The sequence below is a fragment of the Gopherus evgoodei genome, chromosome 16, assembly GCF_007399415.2.
Source record: "Gopherus evgoodei ecotype Sinaloan lineage chromosome 16, rGopEvg1_v1.p, whole genome shotgun sequence".
Taxonomy (NCBI): Eukaryota; Metazoa; Chordata; order Testudines; family Testudinidae; genus Gopherus; species Gopherus evgoodei.
This window is the reverse complement of record NC_044337.1, coordinates 6,561,356-6,582,116: the sequence shown is the minus strand read 5'-3', so window position 1 is coordinate 6,582,116 and position 20,761 is coordinate 6,561,356. Positions and strand designations below refer to the sequence as shown.

Genomic DNA, 20,761 nt, shown 5'->3' with positions numbered 1-20,761 from the left:
CCCCACAACTAACCTTTGTTAGGGGGTTGATATAATAGGACCTGGTTTGGGTTTTTCAGACTGCACAGTGCACACACACATACGCGCACACACACACACACACACACACCCCTTGTCTTATGGCAAAGTCCTATAGAATTGGACAGAAAACAAGAACATTTCTATAGGATTTTTTGGACCATGCTGCACAATTGAACAGCGAAATAAATCCCTGCTACAGAATGGTTCATGCCACCTCTAAAAAGCAGATCATTTTCTATTAAATCCTATGCCAGTAGGCTTTGGAGAGTAATTTCTACAGAATCCTATTCAATGTCTATGGAAACCTATTGGTTTCATCTCTGTCAAATTCCACAGAACTTTGCCCTATGGGTCTGGTCAGAGTGAGGCAGGTTTGGAAAAAAGCAAACAGCTGCTTCAGACAGCTGGATGCCACTAACAAGTGGATTTCATGCCTGCCTCCCCTCCCCACCCTCCCATGTCTAGGCTATCAGCATTGCAGGGAAACAGAAATTCATATCAGAGCCAAACAACTGCAGAGAGACACAGATGATGTGCAGTGACATTCTGAAATGTGCACTGACTTTCTGAGCAGAACCAGGGTGGCTCTGATTTTGTAGTGAGTTAATGCAACATGCAGATAAATGAATTTTATAGGACATCAGTGAGGAAAGCCACAGGCGGACTGAACCTGTTTGCCAAGCTGCTACCCACTGGAGTTTGTGTTTTGATGGCTGGTGATTAAGCTGGGCAAACAGCTGTGGGGACAGTGAAGCCAAGCCAGCATCCTGTATTGATATTCCTCGGGCTTGTAGAGCGTAGCTGGTTTCATCACAGCCAAACTCCATCAATATTGCAAGGTTCCGCCGAGACGCTCAGGGAACATCAATAGAGGAGTCACGACACAGTAGCAGCAACCAGATCACTACGTGCCTAGCTTCAGTTGCAAAGGATCATGGTTATTGCTCCAGTAAAAGCTTGGTGGACTCTGGTCAGATCTGGGTTTGAGGTCAGACACTCAGCTGGAGTAAATCTGTGTTGCTCCCTACTGTAAATCAGAGCAGCTCTGCTGAAGTCAATGGGAGATCTGATCCTGTCCTTGGTGGCACTACTGTGTTTCTATAAGGCTGCCATCCTCCCTCCCCTCCTCTAAGGCGGGGGTCCTCAACCTTTTTCTTTCTGAGTCGTCCCCCCCCCCGCACACACACACCTGCAGCAAATGCTCCATCTGCTGGAGGAATTAAAAGGCAGGGAATTAGATCAGTTGGGCAGCAGAGCCAGAAGTGAGCAGACCGGCAGCCCACAGCTCCAGCAGAGCAGAGGGAAGCTGATACAGCTGCCTAAAGGGGCCCTCCCAGAGAGAAAGGGGGGACCCACCCCAGAGACAACTAGAGAGAGAAATACCCTGTGGGACTTGGACACTGGTAACCCCCTCTTAACCTAGTGCGGTTTGTGTTACCCATCGGGGAAAACCTTGGACTAAGCTGACCCTAGGGAATGGGGGGGTGGACAGGAGGAAGAGGCTAAGGGAGGACAGCCTTAAGCAGCCCTGGTTGCCAAACTACTGGTAGTCCAAAGGGCCCTGGGTCGGAGTCCAGTGGAGTGGGAGGCGCTGGCCTCCCATCCCTACAACCCCCTTAGCAGTCAGGAGCTGCAGCCGTGACCACTAGGCCATGCTCCCCAAGTGGGAACCATTACAGCTACACATCTAAAGCAGAAAGAGTTCAGGTGGCAGGGCAAAATACCTCAATGTACCTTGTCCCTCCCTGTTATTGATGGCTCGCTGCTCTTCTCCCTTGTGGAGCTCGTGGTTAGAGACAGAACCCTGGGTTTGATTCGCAAGTTGGATAGGAGACATCTCGCAGCCGCAGCGGGAGAAGAAATGTGGAATCCTGGCACGTCCATTTTTACCCAAGTTGCTTTTCTGACCATAACTGTGCTTTAAGGAGTCTATTTTTAGCTCTTCCAACATCTCCTACCTTGGTACATAACGACAGGCTACATCAAGGAAGCTTTCACAACTCACCCTTGGTGAAGAGGATCAGCACCTGGCCAAGACACCATATAAGTCCCACCATATAAGTCCCTGTGGGCTCAAGTGGGACTTATGTGGTGTCTTGGCCCTGTAAGTGGTACACAGACCTAGCCCTTTACCCAGGGATGGTGAATGTCAACCTCTGAGCACAGCCTACCTTGGAATTGAGATCCCGGTGGTAGATGTTCTTGGAATGCAAGTAGACCATCCCCCTTGTGATGTCTGAAGCCAAGTCTACCTTCTCCTTCCAGCTGAGGGTGATCTCCTTGCTGGCCAGGAGCTCTTCCAGGCACCCACCGTTAACGTACTGCAAAAACAAGACAAGACAGGGAGTCAATGGAGGCCACGCTCTGCTGGAAAGGAGGTTCTGCAAATACACCTGTACAAACACTCCAGTTCATCTCTGTTTGAGAATTGCTTGATCTCATGAGCCCCTCTCTCGCAATAGTGGTGAGTACTGCAGCAGCACCCAATGGCCCCAAGCAAGATCACGGCAGCAATGTGCTGGGTGCTGTACAAACACTCCCATTAAAAGAGAATAATTGATTGTGGCAGTATCCAAATTTTCCACCACAAGGACTATTGCAGTTTAAGCAAATCATTACTGTGCAGCAGAAGACTGCAACTGAACACCAGGAAAGAACTAGCGTGCAGCACCGGATTAACCCCAGGAGCCCCAGTACTCCACCCCCACTTGAGGGCCTGTGCCATGGGGAACAGCAAGGACACACATGGGTATACATGTGTTGGGCAGGAGCCTGAGTGAGTGAATTTCAGCGTGGAGCTTGGCGCTCTGACAAAAGTCAGGCTGGTATGTGGGCACGGCCATGCAATACTCCCCCTCCAACCTCTGCTGATGCAGCTGGATCATGAGCTACAGCACCAGTGGGCCTTTCCCAAATAGCCTGTCCATAGTGCCTGAGGTCAGTGCTGTCAAATGCTGCAGTGTTTCTACTGCTTCCAGGTACTTGCTCTACCTGGCCACCTCTCGTTCTTATTCCCCTCCTTGCTCATCGAACAGCAGCCTCCTCTCTGCCCCTCAATATTATCTTGACACTGTTGGTACAAGAGGCTACTTCTCTGCAGCTCCTCCCTGAATCTCTCTGCTCACTCGCAACCCACTCCAAACAGCTCTGGTTTCCCCAGCCTACCCCCTTTCAGCGTCATTTGTGTGAGTCTAGTCTGAGACGCTGTTTTCTCTGGAAGACACTACAGGCCTGATCCTGCCCTCTTTAGTCGGACAAGACGTGAATTCTGCCCGAGAACGCCGTGCAGGATTGGGCCCTATATCTGTGTTATGGGAAATGTACTGTCTGCATTTATAGTGCAGTTCCGCTCTGTCTCCTTCCCTGCAGTGAAAGTGCCTTACACAATCTGTGAGCAACACCACCCATGTGCCAGGGCAGAACCTAGGGTCTCTGGATCCGAAAGCGTGAGTTCCACCTGCCAGAACTAAAGACCAGCTCTGTTCGCTCGGTGGCAGCAGGAGACTCGTGAACATCTACATGTGATCCAGCCACTAGAGAGAGGAAAAGCGATAGTGTGGGTTACCTGTGCTTTACACGTCTCCTCTGAACAGCGAGATTGCAAGAGTTCATCCCCTATGACCCTGACTGTCCTCACAATTTAAAGCAATAAGCATCCCAGCAACAAGCCTTTACCTCCAGAATTGGGTACAGCTTCTCATCCTTCACGCAGATCCCCAGGTACCTACGAGGCAGGACAAAAACTCAGGTTTAGGTTTCTTCCCATAGCACAAAAACTACTGGAAAGATGAATCCAAAGATTCAAACTCTGACTCTTGACTTAAAAAGCCAGGCCTGGCACATCTACCAGTGCCCTCTTCCCTAGTCACTGCCTCTCCTGTGGCGCCACCCACCTGACAATGTTCGGGTGGGAGAGCTTCTGCAGCAAGCTAATCTCGCGCACTATCACCTCCTGGTCTACGTCGTTCTTGTAGATTTTCACCACCATCACTTTGCAGGTCGCACTCTGAATCACCTGGAGCAACGTGAAAAACGACACAGTGAGATGCAGTTTATCCCAGTAATGTACGCCAGCCCCCAACAAGGAAAGGAAATCCTATCCAAGATCACACAAGGCCTCGTGCCACGCTTGCCTTACACCTTGTGCAACATGAGGGCTAAAATGCTACCACACAGCTCCATACCTGCTTTGCACAGGTGTAAATTACTGCACAAGGCACAGGGCTATCAAGTATCAGGCCCAAGCTCCAGAGCACCCAGGCCCAGCAGACCCAAACGGGACTACTCCTGCACTTGAAGTTAAGCATGTGCTCATGAGCTTTGCTTGGTCAGGGCCTATGTCACAATGCACCATCGAGACACTGAATGGACCATGGAATCTGGGCTTTCCTCTCCCCGCCACTCTCAGAGATGCATGTTAGCAGGCGGTTCAAGGCAAGGTTATTCTCCCATGTACCTCCGCAGGAAACAGCTAGTGAAATTGGCTTCCCGGGCTTCCCGCCAGCAGCCATTTCTCAAATTCTGACACAAAAACAGAACATTAACTTCCCCTTAAAAACATAATAGACTAAATAAGGCATTTTTAGCAGAGACCTCTATTGCCTCCGGTGGTAGAAACAGGCCTTGACAGTGATGGACACAGTTCACTGAGGCAGCTAGGCACTGACAGACCCTGTGGTTATCTGAGGCTCTGTGGGTCCCAGACTGATAACAGAGGGTATGGCTACACTTGCAAGTGTACAGCACTGCCGCAGGAGGGCTCCCGCGGCAGCGCTTTGAAGTGTGAATGTGGTCGCAGCGCCAGCGCTGGGGGAGAGCTCTCCCAGCGCTGCAGATACTCCACCTCCCCGTGGGGATTAGCTTGCAGCGCTGGAAGCCGTGCTCCCAGCGCTGCGGCACTGTTTACACTGGTGCTTTACAGCGCTGTAACTTGCTGCGCTCAGGGGGTGTTTTTTCACACTCGTGAGCGAGAAAGTTGCAGCGCTGTAAAGCGTCAGTGTGCCTACTGTCACTACAAGGGGTCTGCCTAAATCCTGGTAGGCCCCACAAGTCATAAAACGAAGTGCTGACAAATTGATTCAATGCTGATTTGTCAAAACCGAAACCATTCATTCAACAGGGCCGGATTCCACACATTTCCCAACTGGAAAAAAACTGCAGGAAAAAAGTTTCAAAATCGTCCAAATGTTTTGTTTTGACTTTTTTTAAACAAAAGACCCTGTTCAAAATGACTTCATTTCAACATCTAAGCTAATTTTGATTTTTTTTTTTAAAAAGGTTTAAAAAAGAAAAAAGGTCAACATTGAAACAAAACATTTCTAAAGTGTTGAAACAAAATGTTTCTGGTGAACCAAAACAAAAAACACAAACCAACCAGGGTTTCAGTTTACAAATATTTTCAAGCTTGTAACCTTTCATCAGGATTCGAGACAAGAAAAATTTAGAACTCTCAAAAATATTTGCAGGATGGGAAAACTATTTCTTGCCCAACTCCACCTCTGGCCAACTGTCTCTTTAATGTTTTATTTTTAAACCAAGGTAATTGTTAGGTGGAGGAAATCAGCTGGTACAGCCTTGATCAGTCTCTTGACATTACTGCTGGGGCTCTCAGGGTGAACCCAGGCACGCTGTTTAACTTTCTGCCCTTATTGTCATTTGTTCAAAGGACAAAACCGTTTAAACACATTCAATGCCCCAAAACGTCATGTGTGATACGGCTACCTGCACGGGCTACCTTACAGATAAGGTAACCACCCCACACAGCAGGTGGACGGAACAAAGAGACTCACGTCAATCCAGTTTGGAAAGAGAGGAATGCTAATTATAATGAGGGCTGCAAGATAAAATAAGCCTTGGGGCAATGATAACTCAGGTCTGCTCCCTTCCAAGAATAATGCAATCAAATACCCATGACAGGAATAACCCGGCCCCTGTGTTTAAACAGATTGCAAAGACGTTTTAGATCATGCATTACCCAACCATGGGATTTACTAATCTATAACCAAACTTTACAATGTGCATTATTATGACATGCACCATCATTACAGGATATGGATAGAGATGCACTGCACGAACCTAGGACCATAAGGGTTCTGGGCTGCCAACACTTCCACATCAGCACTGGTTTCTGCTAGAGGACCCTGTGAAGCTAGGCACTGCAGGAAGTACCGCACAGCAGGGCCCTCGCAGCCCGCTGAGTGGCTCATGCTGGTATAGAAACCGGAAGCCATCTTGGGGAGCTGTCTGAGCAATGACGCAGACCATCTGCTTCCTTCTGCTCCTGATCATGCTTTGCCGCAGAGCCTAAACTCCAGCTCCTGACCCCAGCTTGACCCCGACTCTGCTACTTGTCTGTAACCTTACCTGGTATCTGACCCTGGCTTCCTGGTATCCTAACCCAGCTCGACCCCGATCCTGCTATTCATCTCCTTACTGCACTTGGTAACTTACCAGTGCACACAGAGCACCCTGAGAGTGAATGACATTTTACTCCATAGGCTGTGAGCTTCCTGAAATCTGTGGCTGCGCAAAAGGCAGAGAGAGCATTTAAGATGTCCACGGCTGTGAGACACCTTCTCGGGGCACCCAGGATTGCAGGTGACCTTGTTACGCCCTTGCCACCCGAGTGAGAGAGTCCATCTTGTGGCAGCTGGGCATCGGCTCCTGGACAACACTCGCCTTTCAGGATTCAAGCCCTCTCCTCAGGACTCTGCCAGCCCTCGTTTACTTTGCAGGTGCACCCCAGGCACATCCCCCTGCAGTGTCCAGCCCCTGTCACAGGACACCCACAGTAATCACCAGATAAGCTATCCCCAAAGAGACACTGTACAACAGCAGGAAGGCTGCAAGTCAGGATCAGGTCCTTTACAATAACGCAGGGCAGTGAGGTATTTACCGTGAAAACAAATACAAGTTTGTTAACAAACACCAGAGATCCACTGATTCCAGTGAGTGTGGAATAAGAATAACGGGAAAGGCAACAGTTACAAGCAAAACACAAAACTAACCTGCTTCCCCAAGCCTAGAACGTCACTCTAGCGAGCTAGTCTTATCTAAAGCCAGTTCTCAACTAAAACCTTTTCTTCAGAACTTGCTGGTTTACAGTCACACCGGGATCTAGATTTTCATGAGTCACTTACGCCCTTCAAGGTCGGTAAATCGATAACAAAGAGGTTCTTTTTCCTTTTTCTTCTAGTCCAGTAAACCTTTGAAATGTATCCTTTGAAGTGTACCCCCAGTACGGTGACCAGACAGCAAATGTGAAAAATCAGGATGGGGGTGGGGGTAATAGGAGCCTACATAAGAAAAAGACCCAAAAATCAGGACTGTCTCTATAAAATCAGGACATCTGGTCACCCTTCCCCCCAGGCAGGACTCTTCTATCCGGGTTGCTGGCTCTCTGGTGTGCTGGCACCAGGCTGTCTTCACGTCACCATGTTAGTTTGTTTTTCCCGTTTTGTTTCCAAATGTAACTCCCATTGTATTTGGTTCACAAGGCTTCATTTACGTGGAGACGGGTACAGCCGCACAGATATGCTTCTGTCTGGTAGAAGACCTGTTTGTCCACTCGGCCTTGTTGACTTAAAAGCATAATATCAGTAGATATAGATACCTCCTCATATAGGGTTAACACATGTATTTTATGATGATATTAAGGACCAGAGCGTTACTGGCTTTCACTTGATACCTCACAAGACACTTTCTGGATAAACACTATGAAAGGGGAGTGTTGGGTGTAATTAGTTTGTCAGATCTGACTGGAGTTGCTGACAGCACAGCGAACCCTTTGCCAGCTGGCACTGAGGGGTTCTTAGACTCACAAGCTGCAAGTTCTTAAAAGCTTTAAGAAGAGCTACCATATCGTTCTGGGGAGGTTTATTAGCTCATTAGAGTGCAGAGAAACAGCAGCTGAACAGAAACGTGCGGCCCCATTATGCAAATTCCACCCTTATTTTCTGTGCAAAACTGACAACGGTGCCAATGATCTTCCATGCCTGTGCAGCACTTCTGGAGACATGCCACGGGCACCCCTCACCCGTGCTTCTGAGCAGCCCCATCCTCCTCCTGACCCACCTCTGCCCTAAACAGACGCATTGTGGTGGCCAAGCTGTTAAAGTCCCTAGACACACATTACACTACTTCAATCGGATGCAGAATTGCAGAGCAGCCTTTCAAAACTGCAGGCACAGAGTGAGTCACCAGGGACTGGGTTTCTCGCTAACATCCTTTATTATATAGAAAGGTTTTGCTGTCAGGGCTGCAATGTAGTGCTTAATAAGCTGGTACCATTTCCACTGTCATTCATTTAATTCCTTTCCTCCTGCCCCTCTCTCCTTCTCCCAAGCTGGGTCGGTGCTGGCACCATAAGGAAGGTAACTGCCCACCTCACTTCAGTCACAGCTGGCTCTTTACCAGGCTGCTTTATTGCTCAATAACATGACTCCTCCCCCCTTTCCTTCTGTCTGCTTATCCTGTTACATACGTTATTAGTTTATGCTGAAGGGTAGGAGCTGTTGAGGTGGAAATGCAGGAGATAATGACAAGCATGAAACCACCAGACCTGCTTTAGATGGAGACCTAGCCCTGAATTTAAACCCAGATCCCTGAGACTGAGAAGATCAGGACATCAATAATCCTTTGCCTTTCTATGGGCTAGATCCCAAAGGACATGGGGAGTTGCCCTAACCAGCTTCCAGGGATTCCCCTGATATAAGGGGGATCCCTCAAGTGGTGTACAGTCAGCATAGGCAGATCTGGGCCATCTGCTCTCCACCACCTGGCGGAGGAGACATTCCTAGGTGGCTTGAGGGCATGGCTGGAGCACACAGCGCGTCCCAATCCCCTGCCAGCAGAGCAGTCCCTAGCCAGCATATCTTAGAGCAGCCCTTTGGCTGTTAATTTATGCTGGGGTCCAGTTCTGCCCTGGGTCAGCCTGAGGATCAGAGGGACAGAAAGGTATCTCCGGGGCTTTCCCACCATTGAACACAAGCTGAAAAGTGATAAAGGGGCTTGTGCTGGGCCTAAATCAGGGGACAGAGATGAAGTTTAAACTCTGCTCATCAAAAAGGAGGGGCATGACAGGGAGTTGTGAGGCTTGCTTAATGTAAGGTCCGTCAACAAAAGGAGCTGTATAAGTTCAAATCTTATCTCCAATTGTATCTAAAACCTGGACCAGCAAAAATCCATCCATGGCTTTGCCTTTAACTAGTGTCATCATCATGAACTTTTAAAGTACTAGATAACCATTCATGAATCAAGGCTCATGCACACCATGAGCCTGAATACCATGTCAGAAAGGGTGAAACTGAGGCACTCAGAGGGAAAGGGACCTGCTCCAAGGTCACAGAGTGAGTCAAGGGCAGAGTCGGGCACTGAACCCAGATCTGTCGAGTGCTGAAATCCAAGTCGAGTCTTCCTCTCTAGCCACCTTGCATGGTAGCCATGTTAGTCTGTATCAGCAAAAACAACGAGGAGTTGTGGCACTTTAGAGACTAACAAATTTATTTGGGCGTAAACTTTCGTGGGCTACAGCCCACTTCATCAGATGTATGGATTGGAAAAAAATAGTAGGCAGGTATATATACACAGAATATGAAAAGATGGGAGTTGCCTTACCACGTAGGGGGTCAGTTCTAAAGAGACAATTCAATTAAAGTGGGAGTGGGCTATTCTCACCAGTAGAATACCAAGGGAGGAAAAATCACTTTTGTACTGAGAATGAGGCCAATGTAAACCGGGTGGCCCCTTTCAAACAGTTGACAAGAAGGTGTGAGTAACAGTAGGTAGGGGAAAATTAGTTTTTGTAGTGACCCATTCACTCCCAGTTCTTATTCATGCCTAACTTAATGGTATCCAGTTTGCAAATTAATTCCAGTTCTGCAGTTTCTCACTGGAGTCTGTTTTTCAAGTTTTTTTTGTTGAAGAACTGCCACTTTTAAGTCTGTTAGTGAGTGTCCAGGGAGATTGAAGTGTTCTCCAACTGGTTTTTGAACGTTATAATTCTTGACCTCTGATTTGTGTCCATTTATTCTTTTGCGTAGAAACCTGTCCGGTTTGGCCAATGTACATGGCAGAGGGGCACTGCTCGTACATGATGGCATATATCACATTGGTAGATGTGCAGGTGAACAAGCTCCTGATGGTGTGGCTGATGTGGCTAGGTCCTATGATGGTGTCCCCTGAATAGATATGTGGACAGCTGGCAACGGGCTTTGTTGCAGGGATAGGTTCCTGGGTTAGTGTTTGTGTTTGTGTGGTGTATAGTTGCTGGTGACTATTTGCTTCAGGTTGGGGGGCTGTCTGTACACGAGGACTTACACAGTTACCTGTTTGTGTGAGATGAAAGATAAATGACAGCTGCACAGACACTACAGGCAACATTTCAGTGCCCAGATCAGAAACGTGGGGGATTTTATGTTGAGAGGTTGCATGAATGAGCGTAAAGCTCTCTGGAGGAGAGCAACTACCGGTAAAGAACATCAAAGCATCATCTTCAACGGTACAAACATGCCACAGTTACAGGATACTGGGTCCAAAGGAGACCACCAGACCTACAAGGAAGATGGGGAATTGGGAATGCAAACAATCAGCATGCTTAGTAACCGTAACACTTGAGTCTCCAATCAAATGTCAAGTCCCAGTGTAGGACAATAGCCAAGACCCGTCCTTCTCTGCATTCCAAGTCTCTGAACCAAGCATCTCATTCAACCTTTATTTTCTTATATATTTGCTTTTAACAAAAGTTATTTTATCTTCATTCAAACTGTATGTCTCCAACTTGCCTACTGCTGGAATCCCATTCAGCAGTAGGACAGACTGGAAATGTCACACACAATAGAAACAGCAACTGTTACTACGGTAATTTGCTAAAGAAAGGCAGAAGAGAGAGAGAAGAGGCAGTAGGCACTCAGGGGAGGTGGGGATGAGTGATCACTCAACCAAGACTCTTGTGGGAAGTGGGGAGGGGCATTGCACAGGCTTGAAAAGAGCTACTATATCATTCGAGCTGGAGATACCCTTTAAAACAAATCTCTCTCAACCAGAAATCCACCAAAACTTTATACAGATACTGGGCTCAGATACCACAGTGATGGATGTAAGATAAGTTAGCACCTTGAAAAGTCAACACACAATTATACTTCTAATTAACTGCTAAATTTTCTACACTTTGAGGGGCAGATCCCCCACTGGTGTAGACTAGCATACCACCGTTCACTTCAACAAAGCAACACGGACGTACACCAGCTGAGGATCTGGCCCAAAGTGTCTTTATAGGTCAACCCACTGATCTGGTGGTAGCATCTTGCGCTTGCATGGAGAAGACCAGAGGTTACTGTCTTGTTCCCAGGGCTAGCCATTCTATAGAGTCCAAAGGAACAGAGTCACACCAAAATGGCTCTGACCAAACTGCTGGATCCATCGGAGATTTGTTTCCATCCAATGTATGTGTCACATCCCCATTAACAAGACTATGGTGAGCTGCAGCGTTCTGGAAGGCTACTGTAAAATAAAATAGTAGAGAAGCAAATTTGGCTAGAAGGTGACACTGCGAAAAAAGCAAAGGAAAGGAAATGGCAGCCTCTCCTGGAGTTGAAGGTCTGAGCCCCATTCTCCTAAAGAAACTCCCCCCCCCTCACCCATGGGCCGTTCGCACGAGTGTCACAAGGCAGTGGATATAGAGGTCAACTAGGCAATGGGGAGTGGGTCATCCACACCCAAACTAAGCACTATTTACATATGATTCCTGCCACGTGCATGCCACACCCCCTGCATGAGACACTCCAAGCACTTTGTCATGGAGAAGGTGGACAGGTGATATATGGAGAGCAGCAACCAGAGCGGGGTTTCAACAGCCTCCCACTTCAGCTGTGCCTGATGCAGCAAGTGAATCAGAAGCACCTACATTCAGAACACAGCAGTAACCCGCTGGTATGATGCTACGCATCATCCGCTGGTATGTTGCTAGGTGTCACCTGCTTGTACCTCACGAGGCATCAAAGACCAGCCGGCAGTGATCTATGGGATTCCTGCCCTGAGGGATTCCCGCCCATCCCAATCTGACTGCTCTGCATGACCCACCGGCCCATAACACCACACCAGCTAGTCTAACACACTGTGACGATGCATCAAGAGACAAGCACGTGGGCTGGAGCTTCCAGAGGTAGTGGGAGGCTGCTACTTTAGGAAGTGTGTGGGATTTAATTTTAGATTCTTTTTCACTGCGCATTTCAGTTTTGTTTTCAACACCAAATCTGTACACAGTGTAAATATCTTCAAGCCTTGTACTGGCCAGGACAGGGTCACAATTCTTATCTCCTCTATGGCTCCCCTTTTATCTGAGGCTCTCAGAGTACCTGGCAACCACTGACAAACTAGACTCCTCCAAGGGGAGCTTGAGAAAGAGGCAGCAAGTCGCCCATGGTCACTCAGTGACATAGGCGCTGACTCTGTGGGTGCTCTGGAGCTGGAAAAAAAATAGCGGGTGCTCAGCATCCACCAGCCCAGCTATTCGGGCAGCAGCTGCTGCTGATCAGCTGTTTAGGCAGCTGGGGGAGGGTGGAAAGCAGCAGGCAGGGCCTCGCAGGAGGGGTTCGAACAGGCTGGAAAAAGATGGGACGAAACCTCAGGAAGGGGCAGATTGGGCAGGGCAAGGGAGGGGGAAGAGCACTCCTGGGAAAAAAGAAAACTCAGGGCCTGAGTTGGGGCCAGTTGGAGACACACAGTCTGTGGCACAGTCAGGGCCAGAACTCCTGGCCTCCAGTTCCATGCTTCAGGCACAAAACCGTCTTCCCCCTCATCATAAACCAAAGCGACGCTCTCAGAGCTTCTATGAAGGGGGGAAAAGGGGTCAATGCGGGGGGGCGGTTCCTCTCCTCCCCAACTTCAAGCAGTCTCACAGGGTGAGGTCGGAGGAAGAAAGTCTGAGGAGTAAGACGGCAGAGCAGCGTCCTGCCAAGAAAGACGTTAGGAGGAGGAGTTCTCCGCATGGACACATTTATCCCACACCCTGCATGCCAAGAGCTGCTCCATGTCCCAGGGCAGCCCCTCTCATGTTACGTCAGGCCACCCCGATTGCTTTACCTTGTAAACCTTGGAAAAGAAGCCGCTTCCTATCAGCTCAGCATTGAAGTTTTCCCAGAACTCCAGCTTCCTGACAGCCGTCCGGAGTTTCTGCCAGCGGTCAACATGGTAGTAGGTGTCGGAGGACTCTCCGTAGTACTGCATCGGGCTGGAGGGCTCCGGGGAGATCAGTCCCGTCTCGCACATCATGGGGACGGCTGCTAAAACAAATCACATTGCACCATGGAAGTGGGAGCGAGACAAATTCAGACTGCAAATAAAGCGTAAATTTCTAACAGTGAAAGTAACGAACCACCGGAACAATTTCTCAAGGCGCCTGGTGGATTCTTTAATCACTGACCATTTTAAAATCAAGATTGGATGATTTTAGGGATGCTCTGTGCAGGTGCCCAGACTAAGAAGGTCACAATGGTCCCTTCTGGCCTTGAGATAGGGGGACAACAGCTGTGGCTAGTACAGGTAAAACAAGAAGCTGCGATGGATTCAAGCATCACATCCTTTTAGGCTCTCTCCTGAAATGGCTTTTCTCCTCTCAAGACTTCCTGTTGTTGTTATTAAAGCCTCATCAGTTCCTGGAGCTGGCTTTTCCTGGAGGAAAGCTAATTGCTCCGGCCCGGCTGGGATGGCAGGTGGCAGGAAAATTGCCGCTGGGAGCAGCCTGGGGAGAGCTCAGCAAGTTGGCATCATGCCAACACACAAAGTGCAAAGCCTGAAGTCTCCCCACACTGGGACTCCATTCCCCACCCAGCCTGAGAAATTACCAGGCTCTTCCATCTCCTGCAATATACAGATCCAAGCAGCAGGCAGGAGCAGAGCCGGCTCAGGTGAGGGGGAAGGGGGACAGCCTGCCTGATGGAATAGTAACCATCTGCTCTCCTGTAGCATCTTGAAGCTGGGACTCTCCAAGCACTCTCCAAAAGGTGATTAGTGCCTGGGAGCAGGGAGTGCCCTGGACAGAAGGGTCTGTACAACCAAAACCCCCAGGTGATGCAGGAGGGGTAAGCCCAGTGGACTAACTGCCGGTGGATCAGGCTCACGTGTCCTGCCCTGCATGAACCACTCCAGGCCTGTCCAGCTCTGTGCAAGGCACGTCAGCCTCGTTACTTGCATTATGCACATGGGGAAACTGCCCTGGAGCAATGAACTGACTTACCCAGAATCACAGTTAAGTCAAGCAGTAGAGCTGGGTACGGAACCCAGTTCTGACTCCCAAACTGCTGCTGTAGCCAGCCAGCCATACAAAAACCCTCACACCCAGTGGGCTTTCAATGTCTTCTCGGTGCTACTGTGACCTTTGGGGTCACGTGTTGCTATGCAAGCAATCCAACAGAGGATTCCCCTTTTCCCCTCCCAGCCTAGTCAGACCTTCTCCTGTTCTTTGGGTGCACCAGGCACAATAGCTTAAGGGACAACTGACCTCCCAGGAGGTGGCTGTTTTACAGGAAAAGGCTTCCCTTTCAGAGCCTCTCCGCTCAGCTTTTTCCCACGTACCATCTCCTCCCGGGCTGACTTAGTTCATCAATCACCTCTTTGTATGCAGGAGGATTCCAGCAGCATCCTCAGGGGGCTGGAAAGGGCCCCTTGCATTATTCTGCAGACCGGGGCCGATTTTTTTCCTTTTTATATAAAGGGGGCCGTTTGTCCTCGGATTACTGCCGACATGTAGGGTGGAGGGAAATGGCCTTTTAAAATGCCAAGATTTATTTGAAGGCCTCCTAGGAACCTGGCAGTTTGGAGCAGTGTCTGCAAGAAGATTGGGCAATGGAACAGAGCCCACGGCTGAGGGGGTGGGGGGGGTGGGGGGAGAACACATCATTGCATCCCGATGAAAGTTATAACATACAAAGTTGTGCTATTGTGTGAGCAGATTAAAGGGCTCTGCGCATTCCACTGCACCCTTGGTGCTCCCATCACGTACAATTCATTCCATCTGGAATTCATTTCTGTCCCGGGAGCAACAGGGCCAGACACATGAGCCGGATTCTCAGTGGGCGTAATTCACCACCAGGCATTGAGCTTCAGGGAGCCATGTCGATTTGCACCAGCTGAGGATCTTGCCCCCTTTAGGAACTTAAAATAATTACTTAGAAGACGTCATCATCATGTCACACTTGCTCCACCAGTTGGCTCCCTTCTGACCTTCACACCATCACTGGCAATTGGAGCTGAGCTGGGCATGACAGAGGCATGAGAAAAAAGAAATGGGACAGAAACAGTAGATGGCCACTCCTCTTTACTCGCTCATACTACAGGAATAAGGTGACATTCAGGGAAACAGAAAGGCAGAGCATTTAAAGCTGATAGAAGGAAAATCTGTTTTTAACGCAATGCATTATTCACACATGGAACTCATTGCCACAAAAGATCACTGGAGTCAAGACCGTAGCAGGATTACAAAATGGATAAGGGACATCCACAGTTACATTAGTTGGGTCACACTATTTGTATTTTTTTTTAAAAGGGCTACAGAAACACTCATGCTTCAGGGCATAAAGCAGCCACTAAGTGACAGAAGTTAGGAAGCAACTTCCCCAGAGAAATTCCACCTTTGTCCACCACACTAACCCTTCTCATCAAGGACCATGCCAAGAATTTTTTTAAATGGTGGCACTACCTTGCCATTTGCTGACCCTCACCCTGCTTGTCTGTTCTATCCCTATTCCCTCCCCTTTGCATGACGTGTCTACTGAGACTGTAAACTCTTCGTCTCTCATTATGTGTGTAAGCAGAGTCAGGATGAGCTCTACCCTGACATCTGGTGGTGAATTATGACGAGTGTGGAAAAGAATTTCAGAGGCTGATCATGTTTGCATAGGCACACCCACTCCACCTAGCATAGCCCACAGCAGCCTAAAATGGTTACTTTCACAGCTGTGGGATCCCCAATTTCTTTTTATTGGGACAGAAGGAATAAAGTGTTGTCACTCTGATTTAGTAAATGAGGAACTATGAAACTGTTTTATGATAAAGGGTTTCACTATCAACTAAATAGCACTTGCTAGACAAGGGACATGGGTTCCAAAACCCAGTGAATTGAGAGAGGCTGGGGACAGGTATCTGTATCTGGTGGTGTAGGCTCCTTGTGTGAGCCAGAAGCACCAGTTCTACCTACTCCTCTCTCCACTATGGAATATCAGAGTTGATTTTTGATTCCCTTAAGAATCTAGATACGGGTTGCTGAGCTGAACTTACTTTGGGCTAATGGTGCACTAGCACTGGGGCTCCCCTACCGTGAGCTGAAATCACTAAGAGCTGGAATTGCTGAGCTGAGAGCACTGAGTACTGTGCTAATTAGTGGGGGAGCCTGAAGCTATACTGCAGAGCAGAGCAGCTGGCAGAGTGGAGTGGAGCAGTTGTGAAGCCACGGAGTGAGTGGAGCTGAGCAGTTTGTGGGGACGGCTGGAGCGGATCACGGGACAGCTGGTGGAGCAAAGCAGCTGGCAGAGCGGAGCAGCTGTGGGATGGGTGGAGCGGCCCACAGAGTGAGCAGAGCCGAGCAGTTTGTGGGGACGGCTGGTGGAGCAGAGCGGCTGGCGGAGCAGAGCGGAGCAGTTTGTGGGGATGGCTGGAGGAGCAGAGTGGAGTGGCTGGTAGAGCGGAGCAGTTCGTGGAGAAGGCGGAAGCAGAACCCCACGGAGAGGCAGGGCAGTTGACCCCGGACCACGTAAGGTGCCCCTTTCTACCCAGGCTGGGGGAGGGGGACCTCTGCAGATAGGCTCTCGAACTCTGGGGCTGCACTAACCCAGGACAGAGACTTTTGGGTTGCGGGACTTTTGGGACTGTGGGTGATCTTTGGGTTGCTGGACTCTAGGGACATTTGGGGTATTGGACTTCGGAGTCTTGGGGTGATTTGGGGGTTGCTGGGCTCAAGAGCCCAGGGAAAAGGACACGGCCCAGTTTCCTGGGGTGGGTCTTTGCTCACGGTTTGGTCCATGAACTCTAGTTGAGGTGTTTTCCCAATTTAATGCTTGTTGTTTATCTCATGTAATTAAACCTTTTCTGCTACACCGAGACTCTGTGCTTGTGAGAGGGGAAGTATTGCCTCTTCGAGGCGCCCAGGGGTGTGTGTAAGATTTTCCCAAGTCACTGGGTGGGGGCTCGAGCTGGTTTTGCATTACGTTGTAGGGAAGGGACCCCTACGCATTAAACCCAGCCCTTCCTGCTATCAATTCGGCCTGGCAGAAAGGTTACATGTGTCAGTGCATCACGCAGCACAATGGGTTCTTGATCATGGCGGGTCCGTAGGCACTACCACAAACAACCATACATTAGACCAGCAACTGGTATTCAATCTCTTTCTTCCTCATAGTCTTTCTGAACATCCCATAACACGGTTAGCACCTCTCTGACATCGTGATGCATTTTCAACCATAATAAGCTGAATGTTCCTAATCCGAGACACTTGACGAAGGCTTTCCATGTAACAGGCCAACTTCTGAAACCAGGGCCTGACACTGCATCTGCTCCTGGGGTGCGGCTAAGATGAACAATACCCTTTGCTCGGAACATTCAACTTCTGTTTTAAAGCAGCAATGCAGGTCATATGTACATGTCTGAGATGCTCAGAGATCACTGAAAATGTCTTCTCAGGAAGTGCCTGGGCCTGTCAGGCACTCAAACTTCCCACAGAAAACCTCTTGCTACCCAAACAGGGGTCACATATATTCCTCTCACATCTAAATGCATATGGCACAATAATTCACAACAATTATCTCAAACATTGCAAGTGACTTAACAAAACGAGGCCCACGTTGGCAGAACCCTCCCTGCCAGATAGAGAACAACAGCCTTGTCTGCAAAGCTGGATATTTTGTATTTGTTACAGCATGTTAAAATATGTTCCCCCCATACATTTCTCAGCAAACCCCCTCATAGCCAAGCACTACTCCCCTCCTCCCCCAGACATACCCTAGAATGCAACATTCAGACCCCTTCCTCCTACTTCCAAATTGTTTCGGTTTTCAGTGTTTACTCTCTGTGGATTTGTCTATGTGGGGAGACTATTGCAAAACAGCCGAGGGTGTGACTTTAAAGCACAATAACGATTCCACACTAATTCCCCATGTGGACGCTCTTATTCTGCACTAGAAAGGCCATGTCTACATCTAAAATTTTGCAGCGCTGGTTGTTACAGCTGTATTAGTACAGCTGTATAGGGCCAGCGCTGCAGAGTGGCCACACTTACAGCAACCAGCGCTGCAAGTGGTGTTAGATGTGGCCACACTGCAGCGCTGTTGGGCGGCTTCAAGGGGGGTTCCGGGAACGCGAGAGCAAACCGGGAAAGGAGACCAGCTTCGCCGCGGTTTGCTCTCGCGTTCCCAGAGGCACCCAGCAAACCGCAGGGAAGGAGACCTGCTTGCTCGGGGTTCCGGGAACGAGAGAGCAAACCGGGAAAGGAGACCAGCTTCGCCGCGGTTTGCTCTCGCGTTCCCGGAGCCACCCAGCAAACCGCAGGGAAGGAGACCTGCTTGCTCGGGGTTCCGGGAACGAGAGAGCAAACCGGGAAAGGAGACCAGCTTCACCGCGGTTCGCTCTCGCATTCCCGGAGCCACCCAGCAAACCGCAGGGAAGGAGACCTGCTTGCTCGGGGTTCCAGGAACGAGAGAGCAAACCGGGAAAGGAGACCAGCTTCGCCGCGGTTTGCTCTTGCGTTCCCGGAGCCACCCAGCAAACCGCAGGGAAGGAGACCTGCTTGCTCGGGGTTCCGGGAACGAGAGAGCAAGCCGGGGAAGGAGACCAGCTTCGCCGCGGTTTGCTCTCGCGTTCCCGGAGCCACCCAGCAAACCGCAGGGAAGGAGACCTGCTTGCTCGGGGTTCCGGGAACGAGAGAGCAAACCGGGAAAGGAGACCAGCTTGATTACCAGAGGCTTCCTCCTTCCACGGAGGTCAAGAAAAGCGCTGGTAAGTGTCTACATTGGATTACCAGCGCTGGATCACCAGCGCTGGATCCTCTACACCCGAGACAAAACGGGAGTACGGCCAGCGCTGCAAACAGGGAGTTGCAGCGCTGGTGATGCCCTGCAGATGTGTACACCTTCAAAGTTGCAGCGCTGTAACTCCCTCACCAGCGCTGCAACTTTGTGATGTAGACAAGCCCAAAGAGTCTTTGGGTGGTTTAGCTTAATCTACTTCCCACAGGAAGGTAGCAATTGAGATAGCAATTCCTGGCTACTTCCCCATGTAGACAAGCCCTATGAATCTGGAGTTTCTAATAGCTCTCACTGTGGGGAGGTTTCCAGAGGAAGTACAAGCTCTGTGGTGGCCCAGTGAAGAGCCAGGCCTGGCCAGCAGCTCCCACACAGTCTTGTAAAAGAAAGTCTCTATCATGTTTATTAGCAGTTCTGACAGGAAATCTTACTACCAAAGGTGTCAGTAAAGAAAAGGAAGCAGGGTAGTAAACCAGAGGGAAAAGATCAGCCCAGCACTGACGTCAAGGGAGAGAGACTCCACATGCCTTTCTACACAGCTTAAGCTCTCACGGAAGGCTGAGAGAAGACCTGCGGGGGCAGTTTCCTGGTCAAAAGAGAGAGACGACAGGAACGGGGAGTTCACCTCTGGGAGTGGGAGTGGAGGTGCTTGGGAAGCCCCTTTGTGTAATACTGACCTGTGCAGCCATCTCCCACCCAGCCCCTGAAACAGCCACAATCCAGACTCTGGTCAGCTCTGGGAATCAAAACCAGGCCTGACAAGGCCTTTGACTGTTTCAAAAAACTAGATGGATATGATAAGTCACATCTTGCTTCCTGCTTTCTTCTCTCTCTGTTATTGCCACTTATTCAATTACTTCCGTTTCCCAACAGGCACCAGCTGTGGTTTATTCCCTAAATGTAGTAACCAGTTTTTCATGTCTCCAGAACAATCATCCCTCACCTGCATCCCTCCGCCTCCTCTCCACTGGCTCATCCTGCTCTTCACAGCCCATATGCTCTTGGCCTCAAGGGAGAATCAGGCACCACTGATCTTTGACCCTCCTCATCTGACACTAGAAGTGAATATCCTCCTTAGCACATTAAAAGCTCAAAGATGTCAAAGCTAACGGCAGATTGGAATGGGAAAACTGCTGCCCATGCCCCATACCACTGCGACCAGGATTTTCCACTGCATTAGGACAGGACTTAACTAGTTGTGAGCTTCTTCACAGCCAAGGCTCTTTTGCCCAGGGCCACCGGGGGGGGGGCAAGTGGGGCAATTTGCCCCAGGCCCCAGGTCCCACAGGAGCCCCCATGAGAGTTTTTCGGGGCCGCTGGAGCAGGGTCCTTCACTTGTTCCGGGGGCCCCGGAAAACTCTTGCAGGGCCCAGGCCCCCGGAGCTTCTTCCGCTCCGGGTTTTCGGCAGCGGGGGGGGGTCCCCCCCACCGCCGCCGAATTACCGCCGAAGACCAGGCACTTCGGCAGCGGGTCCCGTTTCGGTGTTAATTCGGCGGCAGGAGTCCCCGCCGCAGGTCTTCGGGGCACTTTGGCGGTGGGTCCTGGAGCGGAAGGACCCCCCCCCCACCAAATTATTGCAGAAGCGGGGGCCCCCCACCGCTGAAGACCCCAGGCCCCCTGAATCCTCTGGGCGGCCCTGCTTTTGCCACTCATGGGGAGGTGGATTAATAGGATATTTGAGTAGTTATGAAAAAGAGGCCACAGGTGGGAGACACTGGATAGCTCAGGGATT

The 20,761-nt window shown here is 49.8% G+C and overlaps 1 protein-coding gene across 2 annotated transcripts in view; it reads right to left on the bottom strand.

The window, feature by feature from the left end:
- The window catches only part of LOC115636226 (dual specificity testis-specific protein kinase 1-like), a 62,901-nt gene that overhangs the window by 11,363 nt on the left and 30,777 nt on the right, over positions 1–20,761 (bottom strand). The window contains exons 2-5 of one of the 2 annotated variants that reach the window (XM_030536056.1): positions 13,102–13,301; positions 3,915–4,036; positions 3,697–3,745; positions 2,193–2,342 (exon numbers count right to left, since the gene is read on the bottom strand). In XM_030536056.1, the coding sequence (XP_030391916.1) occupies positions 2,193–2,342; positions 3,697–3,745; positions 3,915–4,036; positions 13,102–13,290 (510 nt within the window). In that variant the 5' untranslated portion in view covers positions 13,291–13,301. The remainder of the gene's footprint in view (positions 1–2,192; positions 2,343–3,696; positions 3,746–3,914; positions 4,037–13,101; positions 13,302–20,761) is intronic. The other variant, XM_030536055.1, reaches the window with a different exon arrangement.